We start from the raw sequence: 13,849 nt of genomic DNA, 5'->3' as shown, positions 1-13,849 counted from the left end.
GGGTCACCTCAGCGGAATGAACCACCCATGTATCCAGCATATGTTCTACGCAGCGGATGTTCTTCCAGCGAGACATTGCTCGCTGCAGAGCTGAGCTCCAGCGAGGGGGAGCATGAGCTCTCGCTCATCCTCCTATAAGCTGTTTTAATGCGTACACCAACCCCACCCCTAACCCTACCCCCAGTGACATCACTCGTAGAAGAAGTGTATGAAAGGAGGAAGAGCGCTCAAGCTCCCCCTCGCTGGAGCTCAGCTCTGCCCAAATGGCTCTGCAGCGAGCACCACTTGCTTCCAGCTGCAACACGTCAATGGAAAACATCCATACACTCATTTACACACATAGACTACGGCCATTTTGGCTTACCCAATTCACCTAGGTAAAGTCTAGATCGGATATGCGGCCGGCCGGAAGTGCGATATACACATTAATAAAGCAGCATTTTTAATGACACTGTATAACAATAATTAATATTTTTAAAGTACTGTGATGGTTGGGTTTAGGGTTGGGTTGGGGGTAGGCGTTAAAAATACATTTTATTGGGTAATTTTATAGATACCTATACTGCATGTCTTTGGACTTGTGGGGGAAACCGGAGCGGAAATATCTGTCGTCTTTAGTAACGAAAACATTTAAATGACACTTTTATTATTACTGTAAGTTAACTGACTAAGTGTGTGATGTTATTATGACTAGCAGTCTAATATATAAAAAGACACCATGATATTACACAAATGTTAAAGTACTCACAGTGCGCGCGCCCGTGATCTGTTGCAGATAGTCCTGAATGCTGTCCATGTCGCTGCGCAGGGGCGCCCCCAAGGGGTGGCCAGGGGTGGCCACGGCCACCCCTCGGTAAACTCTGGCCACCCCTGTGGCCACCCCAATATAATTTTGCTGTTGACATTATTGATTTAAATGTACTTATAAATCCCCAATGTTTAAATAAATAAAATGCAACCACTAAATTATTGTTGGTGTTACTGACGTAGCTGATTCATTGTCTCTCCCCCTTAGTGCTGGTTCAATGCTGAATGCTGTTGAAAGCAAACTGACGCATGCGCGCAGAAAACCATTCTCGCGTGCCTCACGCACTCCTGTGTGAATCCGGTTGGTTGTTTGCATGCACGCCGACAAAATACGCGCCGCTCATGCGCGTATTTTGCACGCACACACCTTTAATAGACAGCAATGGCAAATTTAATATTTATAATCCATAATATTTTAATATAATATAATCCAGGGTCGCCACAGAGGAATAAACCGCCAACTTATCTAGCACATTTTTACACAGTGGATGCCCTTCCAGCTGCAACCCATCTCTGGGAATAATAAACTCATTAATCTTCATTAATTTTAGACATGGCATATACTGTATGATGTACAATAAAAGCACGTTAAAAGTTATTTATACAGTATATATATATATATATATATATGAAAAGTGTTTTTAAACTAAACTGATTTTTATTTGGTTTGCACATGTACTTCCTGAATTACTTCAAGGAATAAATAGCAATTTTTCAAGAAGAATTAATTAAATGAATAAAAACTACATTATTACATTTACCAAAAACAAAAATATAACATTACACTGAATTCATTATTTTTTTTTTGTGTGCCACCCCAAGATTTGGTGCGGCCTCTTCTGGCCACCCCTAAGAAAATTTTCTGGGGGCGCCACTGTCGCTGCGTGCGCTAATATCGACCAATTCCAAATGTCCAGCTTTGAATTTATACTTCGATAAAACATCCTTTGCGAGTACGCAGTAAGGGCAGGGTGGTTTCAAAAATACAACTACTTTCCCGTTCTTAATTTGGGCTTTAACAAACTCTGCCATTGCTCTTCTCGTAACAAAAGACAGGCGTTCACGACTATACTGTAGTGAAAATGAAACTGTTTTGTTCCGGGTCTTGAGTCAGTTTTTCCAGCCTTCAAGGGTTGGGCGGGTCTAACGAACCAACTCTTAGTAAAACACATTAATGGTTGGAGGAAATTTCGGGGTTTGTAAACAAATTTGTATCCTCGAATTAATGTTTTTTTTTTAAAGAAACGTACCAATTTCTATTTTTTGTCCACGAAGGTCATTACCTTTAAACACTTTCCTGAAGTCAAAAGACTGACGTTGGCACGAACCAATAGGATTTTAGTGTGGACCGTGACAGATCATTTCATTGGTTGGGATTGAGCTGATACGCCCGCCCCCTTCACTATAAACAGGTGTTTTTAATCAATCGCGGCACAAACTATTATATACTACTATATATATACAATTATACTTAAAACCAGGGGCGGACATAGTGATTTGGGGCCCCAAGCAATTTCAGGTATTCCTAGCACTGAAACTCAAAACATTCTCTTTCTCTATAGATATTGTTTTCTCAGTAGTTTTTTTTTTTTAAACTGCATATAAAAATATATTTTGAATAAAAACAAGTTCACAAACTATGCACAGCTAATTAGCCATATTTGTGATTAGACTTTAAGATTTGCATGTGCAGTACAGAAGGAATGTTCCACTGTTCATGGGGGCCGCCGGTTTTGAAAAGAATAATGTTACCTCTAATGGTTATAGAGTTTTTACAACATACAATAGAAAATTTATTAAAAAGAGCTATATCATAGGTCTCAAACACAATTCCTGGAGGGCCGCAGCTCTGCAGTTTCGCTCCAACCCTGAGATCGATCAAGGTGTTAAAGACTACTAGAGCCTATTAAGCAGGTGTGAGTTGGAGGTGGTTGGAGATAAACTATGCAGAGCTGCGGCCCTCTAGGAATTGAGTTTGAGACCACTGAGCTATATGATTAGGCTTCTTGGTATTGGTTGGGGCCCCCTAATTCCCCGGGGCCCCTAAGCAGCTGCTTACCTTGCTGATTGGTTAAGTTTGCTTCTGCTTAAAACAATGCTAATACTAATAAAACACTGATCAATATTGAGTCGACAGTTTCCATTCATTCCTTTTGTTTTCAGCTTGGTCCATTTATTAATCTGGGTTCGCCACAGCAAAATGAACCACCAACTTCTCCAGCATGTTTGACCCCGCAGATGCTCTTCCAGCTGCAACCCATCACAGGGAAAATAGAGTTTCCAATTAATTCAAAATTTAATCAGATTTCAGTGACACTTTTTAATTAATCGTATCAATCTTAAATTTACTTTTGTTTTCTACTGCGTGAAGTTCATAAGTAAAGACAGATCCTAATTAAACAGTTTTTTTTAATGAACATTACCAAAACAATCTGAAATGAAGGGGAAAAAAATGGCAGATATAGGTTGTCAAGTTCACATTTTATTGAACTGATTTAATACATTTTCAGGTGGACAAGGTCAGGAATTCTCTTACAGTCTGAAACAACCCGCTGTGTCCCACCTTTGAAACGAGAGATGACAGTGTTATGAGATTCTTGGCTTATTATCCATCATCAACATCTCTCTTTAGTGGTGTCAGAGGCACAGTCTCTTCAAAAGGGAAAGAAAACGGGTGTTGGTGACACACATCACCAAATATCTCCCCACCCAACCCAAAATATAATAACAATAATAATAATGAGTTTGATGTGTGAATGCATATTCTCTTTTCCGAGCAACACTTCTTAGTGTCAATCCCAAATCTGCAGGCTTCAGTTTGGAGGTTGAATGCTTGAATAAGCATCTGAAGTAAAGTGCTGCTGAATTTCTCTTTTAGGTAACCATGACTTGCGTTTGGTTTTCATCAGACTTTGTTTATAAAAAGGGACTAAAATGAACAGAAGCTCACGCGTCAGAATATCCAAGCGAGTTTGATAACAAGTAAGCCCCTTAAAATAAATAATAATTAAACATAAGATGCCATCTGCAGACCCAAATCCTTGAAAACAAACATTCGTCGATGGTTATTTTGAGAATGGCTCACTCTGTTTTTTTTAATTAATTTTTAATATACAACAAAAGGAATCACCTCCCAGGATTCGACAATAATAATCGTGATGCGAAAATGAGAGATGATCAGTTTTCAGATCTCAAATAATGACATCTTAAAACGTGCAAATATGTTGCAGCAGGCTTCAAGAATCAACCAGCCAATCAGAATCCATCATGATGCTGTGAGAATTTGCATAAAATCGCAAGCAATGTTATTTTAAAGCTGCATTCTGGATCTTTCCCTAAAACAAAAACCAAAAAATAAAATAAATATATGAGGAGGACACCATAAGTGTTCAGCAACTCTCATAAAGTGTCATCATGTCGCTCAGAGAAACGTATTTTATTCCAGACTGTCAACATAGAATCGAAAGCATATTCGCTTTTATCACTTATTTTGGCAAAACTTCCTACCACACAGGTTTTGTAAACATAACGTTTCCCTTAAGAAGTTTATCACGAATGATACCATGAAATAAAGACTTTTCTGTATATTTGATCAGTTTTTCAATACTTAATTCCAGCAATTCCTCTTAATTCAAAAGAAAAAAACAATATATATATACACATATATATTGCTATTCATATTTTATAAATAACTCTGAGACTTGCAATAATTAATGATACATTTGAAATGGATATACAGGTCTGCCTCTGCTCGATGCATTTCCTCAAAAATCAGTAGCACCATTGCCTTCAAGATGGTTAGATCATTTTCTTAAACAGAGCAGGCCCAAATTAAGAACATCATGTAACATGAGCCAGGTTCATCCCGAAGGCTCTGGCTTTTCAAAGAAAAAAATAATATATAGCAGCTTTTTTTTTTGGATTTTTGTTTTCTGTTTTTTTTTCCTTCCTTTTATAGTCTATGTTCAACCCTCCTCCCTCAAGGCTCTCTCTTCCTGTAGTTTCTGACCCATAATCCTTCCCAAGAATGAACAAAAACACTGACAATTTCCTCTCACCACATTCTCTCGTGCACGCACACACACACACAAACAAACATCGATCACACCTTCCACGAATGTGCGCTGGGACCTGCGATCAGGTCATAATAAATTTCTCCCCACTGCCCCGGCTGCTTGTAAGTCTCACTGACGCCACATTGATATCTGTCTGTATTAATACCTTAAGGCATCATTTGCACTGTGGGTGTGAATACTGCTGTTCAAAAAAAAAGAAAAGAAAAAGCAGGGCCAACGGGAGAAAAAGGAAGTCTCAAGGCTCTCAGAAACACCATTTATGGCCACTTTTTTTTTTTCACATGTACTGGCTCGATCACCCCTGTGCAAAAGGCTTCAAGAAATATACGCAGTAAGGCCCACGGTTTTGCATTGCGGAACTTTTCATTTTTTTCTTTCAAAAAGTCCTTCAAAAACAAAAAGAAAGGAATAATTGAAACGATGAATAACGAACAATGAGAGTGATGAAGAAGGCCAGGTATGGGGAGAAAAAAGAAACAGGCGAGCGGTGGGGAATCTGTAAATAGAATAAATAAGGAGCTGTTTGATCCCCGCGCTCTCCTTGAGATGGTCCTCTGGCTGAGGAGCGCTCTGATTGGCTGAGGGGGGTTGTTTGGTCCCGCGCACCTACAGCCAGGACTGCGCCCTCCGCTGGTCGAAGTCAGCGATGAGCCGCTTGATGTGGGCTAGTTTGTTGTGCAGGTACTCGCAGCGCTGTTTTTCTTCATAGTAGTTTGGGCTGTGCTGTAAAGCAAACAGTGTATATTAGCACACTGGTTTTCATCTGATGATAGGTTTGTTTAAAAGACCAGATGGGTTAGACGTGCTCAGTTACACTCACTTGTTTAATTTTTTTATATTCTTGCAGCACCTGTTCATGCACTTCCTGTTGAAAGAAAACACACTGTAAACCAAATGCAGGGTTTGCCCACAAATTGATTAATCTAAAATAGTTTAACTGGATTGAACATAAAACAATCAAGTTGTTCTCCCCCAAAACATATCAAGAGTTGTGTGGTTTCAGCTGATTTTACATAAGTACTTTGAAGAAGCAACAAATATAATTTTATTTTCAATGTGTATGTACACAATTACAGTGTGTAAAACGGGGTTATTAAAGTCGGCTAAAAACAGATAACTATTTTTATTATTATTCCTTGTAGGGCTGAATGTTATACATCGTTTGAGCATTTATATCACAATGTAGCGCTGGGCGATATGGGCAAAACATCATATCCCAGTATTTTTAGGAGGAATGACGGTATACAATATGTATCCGGTATTTTGCCATAAATAGTTACTTGAGAGTTAAAGCCTTTATTAAAACTTTATTATACATTTTTGATTTTGAGGAAAATATCATTCAAACACAGAGGTTTCCCTTCCTGTTTACAAATTAACAACTGCACAAAAAATAACAGCTGCACAAAATGTTGGATAAATAAAATACAGTACAAGTCTTTCTCCTGCTTAGCTGTTTTGTATAAAAATGTATTGTGCACAATTATTAACAGTGCACATATCGAACATATCTAAAGATAAGTCTTTCACTCCATGTAAAAATCCCTCCACTTTTTCTTTTGTTTTGAATAAACTTGTTTTAATAAATATTAAATAAAGGAGATGAAAACGAATAGACTATAGATATGAGAAGTAACGGAATAGTTTCAGAGTACTGTGATGAAATGCTGGTTAAGCATACGTAAACAGTCATTATAACAGACAAGAAAGCAGAGCTTAATGTGTTAAAGCGTACATGTAAAGAAGAGACCGTCGTGTAATAAATACTGAACTTATAATCAGCAAAGATGAGGTTGGTGGTTTCACTTTCGAAATGCGCTAAAAATTTCTACCATTTTGGCGTTGTTAGATATTTTGAACACATTCAGGTGTTGCTTGTCAATTTGACAAGGCTTCTATGTTCGTTCTTGCTGTCAATTACAGAAGAAATGATCGATAAAAGGTTTGTGATAAACTGCAGTGACAGCAGCAGGCATTGTGTGACGTGCATGCACATGAGGGGGAGTCAGAGTTGTCCGAGGGCACTGCATGTTCCTCCATGTCGCATCAGTGATAGGTCGTTCTTGAATGATTCGCTCATTTTGAACAAATCTTTTGTATGACTCATTAAGTGAATCATTTATTGCGCATGCGCACATTTGTACAAGTGGAGCTTGCGTGCTACCTTGGAGATGTCTGTTTCTTGCAGGAATGCGCATGTGGCCTCAAACTATATTGATATTGGATAATACCGCATCCCGTTGGGGAATCATATCGATATATATCCCCAGAATCCGATATACCGCCCAGCCTTGTCACAATGTGTGTCCGCAATTGTCACATCCCAAGATATGCAATGTTGATTTAGGATTACAGATGACCAGAAACCATAGGTCAAAACACAAGAGATTTGTGGAGACACTACAGAATTTAACCGTAATCCACCTGCGTTTTTAAGGTTTGTGACTGTAAGCATATGAAGAGAGTTTAAAGCATTTTAGTAGTGCATAAAAAAAGTTTCATTAAGACTAATATTATTCAATTATTTATATGAAGACTATAACAGTGCTATTTTACACTTTATAATTTAATTTCTGTATCTGAATACCGATGCTCTCTCCAGAAAACAAAGCACAGTTTACTTCACTTTAATATTTGCTCAATTATGTTTATCACTGTAGTTTGTGTATATAATAAATTACATAAAATAGATTTCTATTTTATTCCCTTACAAAATCATCACCATGAGTTTAATTTCTGTAATTGAATTCTGTAACACTGCCCAGAAAACCATAAGCACTGTTTAATTAACCCTTTCACGCATGAGTTTTAACTACTCCAGCTGACCCTAAACGGTATGCTTTGCTTGTAGATTTGTGCATTTGAATGTCTGAAAGCTAAAATAAATGTTATTTGTTTGAGAGAATGAATAAATTGTGATTTAAGAGTTGTTAAGTGCGTCGTTAAGAGTTGATTTCAGTAGTTGATGACGTGCCCTCTGAACGCTCTAATCACACCAGTGTGATCGTACGCTTCAGGGACCAGCCAAGGCGGATCACACCGGCGAGATTGTATGCGTGAAAGGGTTAACTTGTTGTTTTGTCATAATCGTAATTTATTATATTATGTCAATGCACTGCATAGAATACGACTTGATCATCAGTTTATCTAAATTAACAAAATCTTTCCAAATAGAGCTATTCAAATCATCTGGTGAAATTAAATTTATATTGCAAATACAAAAATCACAGCAAAACAAAATACAGCAATGCCAGATTTTTCCAATATCATGCAGCTCAACTTCCTTGTTGTAAATGTTAAAAGACACACACAAAAAATAAAAACTATTTATCTAAAATAACTAACATAAAACTGGGTTACATATTAGACAATGATAAATTAATTCAGTTTTTAGTAACAACTACAATAGCTAAATAATAATATAAAATACCTGATATATTAAAACATCTCTTTCACATTAGTCTTTTATATAAAGAGTATGCTACACAGTGAATACACGAAGCACATCAAAAGTGAAGAATAAATGTTCTCTTACCTGGTACTCCTTAGTTCCCGGTGCTAGCCGTCTACACTGAGCATCCAGTTTGGTAAAACGGCGTGTAACGCTCTCAACGCGGGCATGAAGGATACGATACTCATCATATTCTCCATTGAAGTCGTCTTTATAGTGCTGCCTCTGATCCATTGATATGACTGCAGTGTACTTACTGCAATAAAACAACAAGCCTCAAGATATGTCTTTTGCTCACTTATCTACACACATAACAAAAACAAAAACAGTTTTCCTTTCCAGAGGAGTCAAAGTTCACTCACCTTATGTAATCAGGCTTAGTTGGGGCTGGAAGTTCAGTGCTATTGACAGGCTTCTCTTTGCCAGCTGTAAAGAGAGACAGCAGTCATGTACAAAAATGGAAATCTTTCGCAAGCACATGTACACCACCTGATCTGTGTCTTCAGGAAAGGACTAACCTAAATGTAATGTTGTAAACATTAAAGTGCATGGGTCAAAGGCAAATGGAACATAAATCGGTGAATACGTCAGGCCAGAAAACAAGCTTAACATGACTTCACAATAGCTGGCACTCGGCTATAGCTTGTTAAATCTTTTTTGGAAATGGATTTTTCTTGGTTATTCGACTTAAACACTGACTGCATTATGTACATTTAGGTCTTCTATTAACTTTGATTGAAATGTAACAAACTCTATTGCAACCATTTATTACAATACAGTACCATTAAATAGAACAATCAATAGAATTGACGCTTTAAAATGTACATAGAGAACTGAAGTTAAAGAGTGTGATGTTGACAATTTGTTTTTTTATAATAATAATAATACTAATAATTAAATATTTAGTTTCTATAAGGCTGGCAGCTTCTACTGGTTTGGATCTGTCAAGTAAATATGATTATGAGTCCCTATAAAAAGTAAGTACCTGTTATGATGAGTAATGAGTAAACCATTTTATTAATTATAATAACAATTTGTTCAAAACAGCTGATTAACCTAGAAATGAAGCATGAACCACTGGCTCACTCGAAAACAGATTCAATCAGAAACAAATGTTGACCCCAGAATCAAATGCACAGAGGTAAAAAATGAACTCAATATTACTGGTGAATTTACAAATCATGCTCATGTGCTGACATTCACATTATGCTAATCCTAAATTACATAATAAATCAGGGCTAGGGCTGCACAATTAAATTGAAAAAAAGATTGCGATCTCGATTTGAACCTACACATCTTAATTCTGCTTTTCTACGATTCAGTCAATTATATTTTCAAGCACAGGAGAGTAGCAAAGGTGGTCGCACAAGTCTTTACATTGTTTTATATACGATGCTCAGCAACATGGACACCTCCAAATGGCGTTAAAAGTGTCACATACTGTATTTACAAGGTATAATTTACACAAAATAGTCATTTCTGTCATAATGTAATGATTTATTCATGGCCGCGAAATCACATGTGAGCTAACACACTGTTTGTTTACTACCAAGTGACAAACGTGCATGCCAATGATGACTTTAGTGAACAGACCTGCATAGTCTGTGAATAACAGGTAATAAAGTTGGAAATAACATTAAGTTTGTTGCACAGAGCATTTGGGAGCCGTGAAGGAAGTATGATTTGAGTGTGTGTGTATTTTTCCCTCAGAGTGACGACGGCCATGACATGAGCGCACTCGGCAGTGAAGTGAAACTGGTGCGCACATCATTTAAACGATCATATTGCATTTGTACAAGCATTTGATATGTTTTTCTTTCATAGCGAACACAAAGTGGCTGAGAATGAATGTTTACTGGGTCAGTATATCTGCTCTAGCCTATATAATGTTGAATATAATGCAAGAGGGAATCTGATAATGACAAATGTCTAATTTCACCAGTGGAAAAAAATGGTCTGATAATGTTGTCAATGACAAAAGGCAAGCATAAATCTCAAACACAATAATTCAACCTAAGAATTATGTTCAGCTGTATTCTGATGTCATCACTTTCCTGTGAATTAACATCCAGGACAAATTTAAAGTCTGTTCATTTAAAAGTCCACAATTCAAGTCTATACAAAATTTAGCATTTTAACCAACAGTAGACCTACAGTTAGACCTAATATTATTGTTGTTGTTGTTTTACCATATGTTTGAGAATTAACAATAATAAAAGCCTACTCATTTTAACCTTTATTTTACATCAACAGAATTGTGAGAAAAATCGTGATCTTGATTTTAGTCGATTTAAAATGGGCAGCGCAAATAATTTGATGGAGTGGTGTATTTTGGTGATAGACAATGATAAATGATTGACGTTAAAATTAGTAAAACTATTTTACATTTATGCAAAAAAAAGATAAATAAAATAAATAAGTATATAAATTAAAAATATAAAAAAGTCATAATAAAATAATAATAGTAAAAAATATAATATATATTTTTATTTATAATATATATTTTTATTTAATTTAGTTACTTTAAGAGAAAATTATTTAACAGTATGTTAAGGAATACACTGTAAAACCCAACAGTGAACTTTATCAAATGAAATGAGTGTAGTTAACTCAATTTACTGAAAGGTAATTGAACACCTTATTACTTCAACTTAAATTAAGTAAATTCACAGTATTCATATAGATTAGTTTAACTCAAATGGTTTGCTGCAATCAGTTTCCTCAAACGGTTTGAGTTACCTTAACAAAAAAAATTGCACATTTACACTGCAAATGCCACATGTACAACAAAACAAACCTTCTCTATCCGAATCATGGCTGATGTTGGCAGGAATGTGTTTTTGTTCTGCCTCGCTCCGGTGTTTCTTCCTAGGCTGCGCGTCCTTGTCAGCCAGATCCTCCTTGCGATGCTCTCGATCCCTCTTCCGCTCTCTGTCCTTCTCCTTTTCTCGCTCTCCTTCGCGTTTCTTCTCTTTATCTTTGTGCTTCTTGGACTTCTTGGGTTTTTTGCTGCCACTGTCATCTGTAGGAGATGCGGCAGAAGACACTTGATGGCTGCCGCTGGTGGTAGTGGTGGAGGTGATGGTGGTTGTGGAGACGGTACAGGTGGAAAAGGATGAGGGGGACGTTGTGGACGCTGGCTGGTTGGGGGGGCTGGGCGTTTGGCTGCGGGGGGCGTAGCTCTCCGAAGAGTTCCCGCATATAGAGCTCTGGTCCAGGGGAAGGTCCTGAGAGCCAAGGCCCTCCGGCGTACTGGGGGAGTTCGAACTGGAGCCGGTGACAGGGGGAGGGGGAAAAGAGGGACCCGGGCAAGCGACCGTGGGTGCGGGTTTTTTGTCCTCAGTTTCCGACGGATGACGACTTGACGACGGTGGTCCTCGATTGCTGAGATGAGAGATTCGGGGCTTCTTAGGCATCAAAGGGTCGATGAAGTCTGTCTCCGGTTGCCGTTTCTGAAAAGCAAGAAAGAAAACATGATTAGTGGATGAATGAGAATATTCCAGTTTATTTCTTTAGCACTTTTACAATGTAGAGTGTGTCAAAGCAGCTTTACATAGATGGAGAAAAGAACAAGTCAAAATATTTCAGATAGTCAGTTAAAATTCTTAATTATGTGGTGAGTTTTTGCTAAATTTGTGGTTTGTGAGCATTTATTTTATTGGTTTGCTGTGAAAATCTACACAAATGTACGCATTCTTACTGCTTTATTAATTTTTTTTACCTCGAGAATCATCGATTTCTGTAATTTATATAAAGGAAACCGAGAAACCAGACTTCAACCCTAAAGCTGCTGCATCAACAATAGGATGCATATATACACAATATTCAGAAGTATAGCGAGTGATACAACTCGCATGGCCTAGTTCAAACAAGGCTCTGAACGCACGTTGCAATAGTTACCCTACAGGAATCACACACCGGATGAAAAGAGTATAGTTGGTTCGACTTCATGCAGAGATGTGTAAACCGATCGATATCAGTTTTAAAAGTGCTGCATGCCGGTTAGAAATTCTGTTCGGCTTGACGCTGCGTTGACACCACCTGATTGTCACATGTGGAATCAAAGTACCGTGACCGCGCTCTGAGATCAGACGGCAGACTCAGCCGATGCAGTATCTGAAGAGCGAGTGCAGGACCGCATGACAACAACCACGTGTGTTTCAGGTTATTATTGGATGACTTCAGTCTACAAATTTCCAAAACAATAACTTTTTATGCCGTCACCATCTTGTACATATCATGCTTCTTAAAAGACTTTTTTGTTAAACTATTGCTTTATAAGTGCAAGATTGTTTGCATAGGTTTATTTTCGACCTTTATTAGACATACTATTTACTCTAGATTATTCAGCGCCATAAACGATTAAAATTATTTATTTTAGCGAATAACCCAAATATCAACTAAAAGTCTTACAGACTTGTAAAAAAATTATTTATCATTATTATTACTATATCTTGCTCTTTCTTGGAAATTTCTACTGAAAGTGTAGCTCACTTATTTTGGTCCTTTTGTTCAATCTTTTTGGATTAAAGTGCTTTTTCATTTTTTATTATCCAAAATAATTATTAAGCTAATGTATATAATTGCAATAAATAAATAAATAAACAAACGATCGCGCCATTTGATCGGTCATCATGACTGCAGCAACTGAGCCATTTATAGCAGAACTCCACAAATTAAGACATTTGCTTAATTTTGCATAAATTTCAGCAATCGAGGAACCTCAAAATCCTGAAGAATCTGGATACTGGAACATTCCAGGAAATTAGGCAGGCAGGAGAGTAGTGGTATAATGCTAGTGTAGTTCATTACTAGTGTAATGCTAGTAATTGCGATGACCAGTTTTACTGTCATTTTGCGATTTCTAAGCAGTAAGGTTGACAACATTATCCTTATATTAGTTAAATTAATCAAATTCGAATAATGGTTCTTAAAGAGCAAATGCTAAATAATGCAATGTAAAATCTATAGACACTTTTTTCCCCCCCAAAACTGGTAGCAACTCTTCCATAGTCTGTTAACCTCTGGATTTAAAATGACTGTCCCTAATATTTTAAACAAACACAATTAATTGCACAACAAGTCATTATGGTAATTATATTATCGTTTTGGTTAACATTTTGTTTTATTTAGGGTAACTGGTAGCCCGATTACATTTTGTGAATGAAATGTCTTTTTTTTTGTACATTTTAAAAGTATTTCTCTCTCTTTCCCTCTTAATGCTGTTCTAATCGTGTGTGAGAGGTATGACTTAAATACATTTAGATAAATGTATTATAATTTAATTATTTAAAAAAATTATGTTTAAAAAAATGATGTGCATGTGTCTTACCAGTGGAGATGTTGGCTCTTTGGTTGGACTGTTGGACGAGACAGACTCTAAATTCAAGCCCAATTTACTGTTTGAGAAAAAAAAACAATTAATTCAACCTCAACTGAATTCTCCAGGGATCTCCTGCACTGGCTCTCAAAAACGATGCATGTTCAATTAAAGAGTCATTCTTCTTTTAATTGC

At 37.0% G+C, this 13,849-nt stretch overlaps 1 protein-coding gene and 1 long non-coding RNA gene across 2 annotated transcripts in view; one reads left to right on the top strand and one right to left on the bottom strand.

Annotated features, from left to right (window-relative positions):
- Positions 1-3,269: 3,269 nt before the first annotated feature.
- ell2 (elongation factor for RNA polymerase II 2) overlaps positions 3,270-13,849 on the bottom strand; it is a 25,861-nt gene continuing 15,281 nt past the window's right edge. The window contains exons 7-12 of the mRNA NM_001083812.2: positions 13,667-13,733; positions 11,132-11,786; positions 8,697-8,760; positions 8,419-8,590; positions 5,704-5,748; positions 3,270-5,606 (exon numbers count right to left, since the gene is read on the bottom strand). Coding sequence (NP_001077281.2) covers positions 5,490-5,606; positions 5,704-5,748; positions 8,419-8,590; positions 8,697-8,760; positions 11,132-11,786; positions 13,667-13,733 — 1,120 coding nt within the window. The 3' untranslated portion in view covers positions 3,270-5,489. The remainder of the gene's footprint in view (positions 5,607-5,703; positions 5,749-8,418; positions 8,591-8,696; positions 8,761-11,131; positions 11,787-13,666; positions 13,734-13,849) is intronic.
- LOC141379995 (uncharacterized) overlaps positions 5,334-13,849 on the top strand; it is a 26,285-nt gene continuing 17,769 nt past the window's right edge. Inside the window, exon 1 of the long non-coding RNA XR_015520107.1 lies at positions 5,334-7,621. This is a non-coding gene — a long non-coding RNA (uncharacterized LOC141379995). The remainder of the gene's footprint in view (positions 7,622-13,849) is intronic.

The sequence above is a fragment of the Danio rerio genome, chromosome 21 (assembly GCF_052040795.2).
Source record: "Danio rerio strain M-AB ecotype USA chromosome 21, GRCz13ab, whole genome shotgun sequence".
Taxonomy (NCBI): domain Eukaryota; kingdom Metazoa; phylum Chordata; class Actinopteri; order Cypriniformes; family Danionidae; genus Danio; species Danio rerio.
This window is presented reverse-complemented; position numbering and strand designations above follow the sequence as displayed.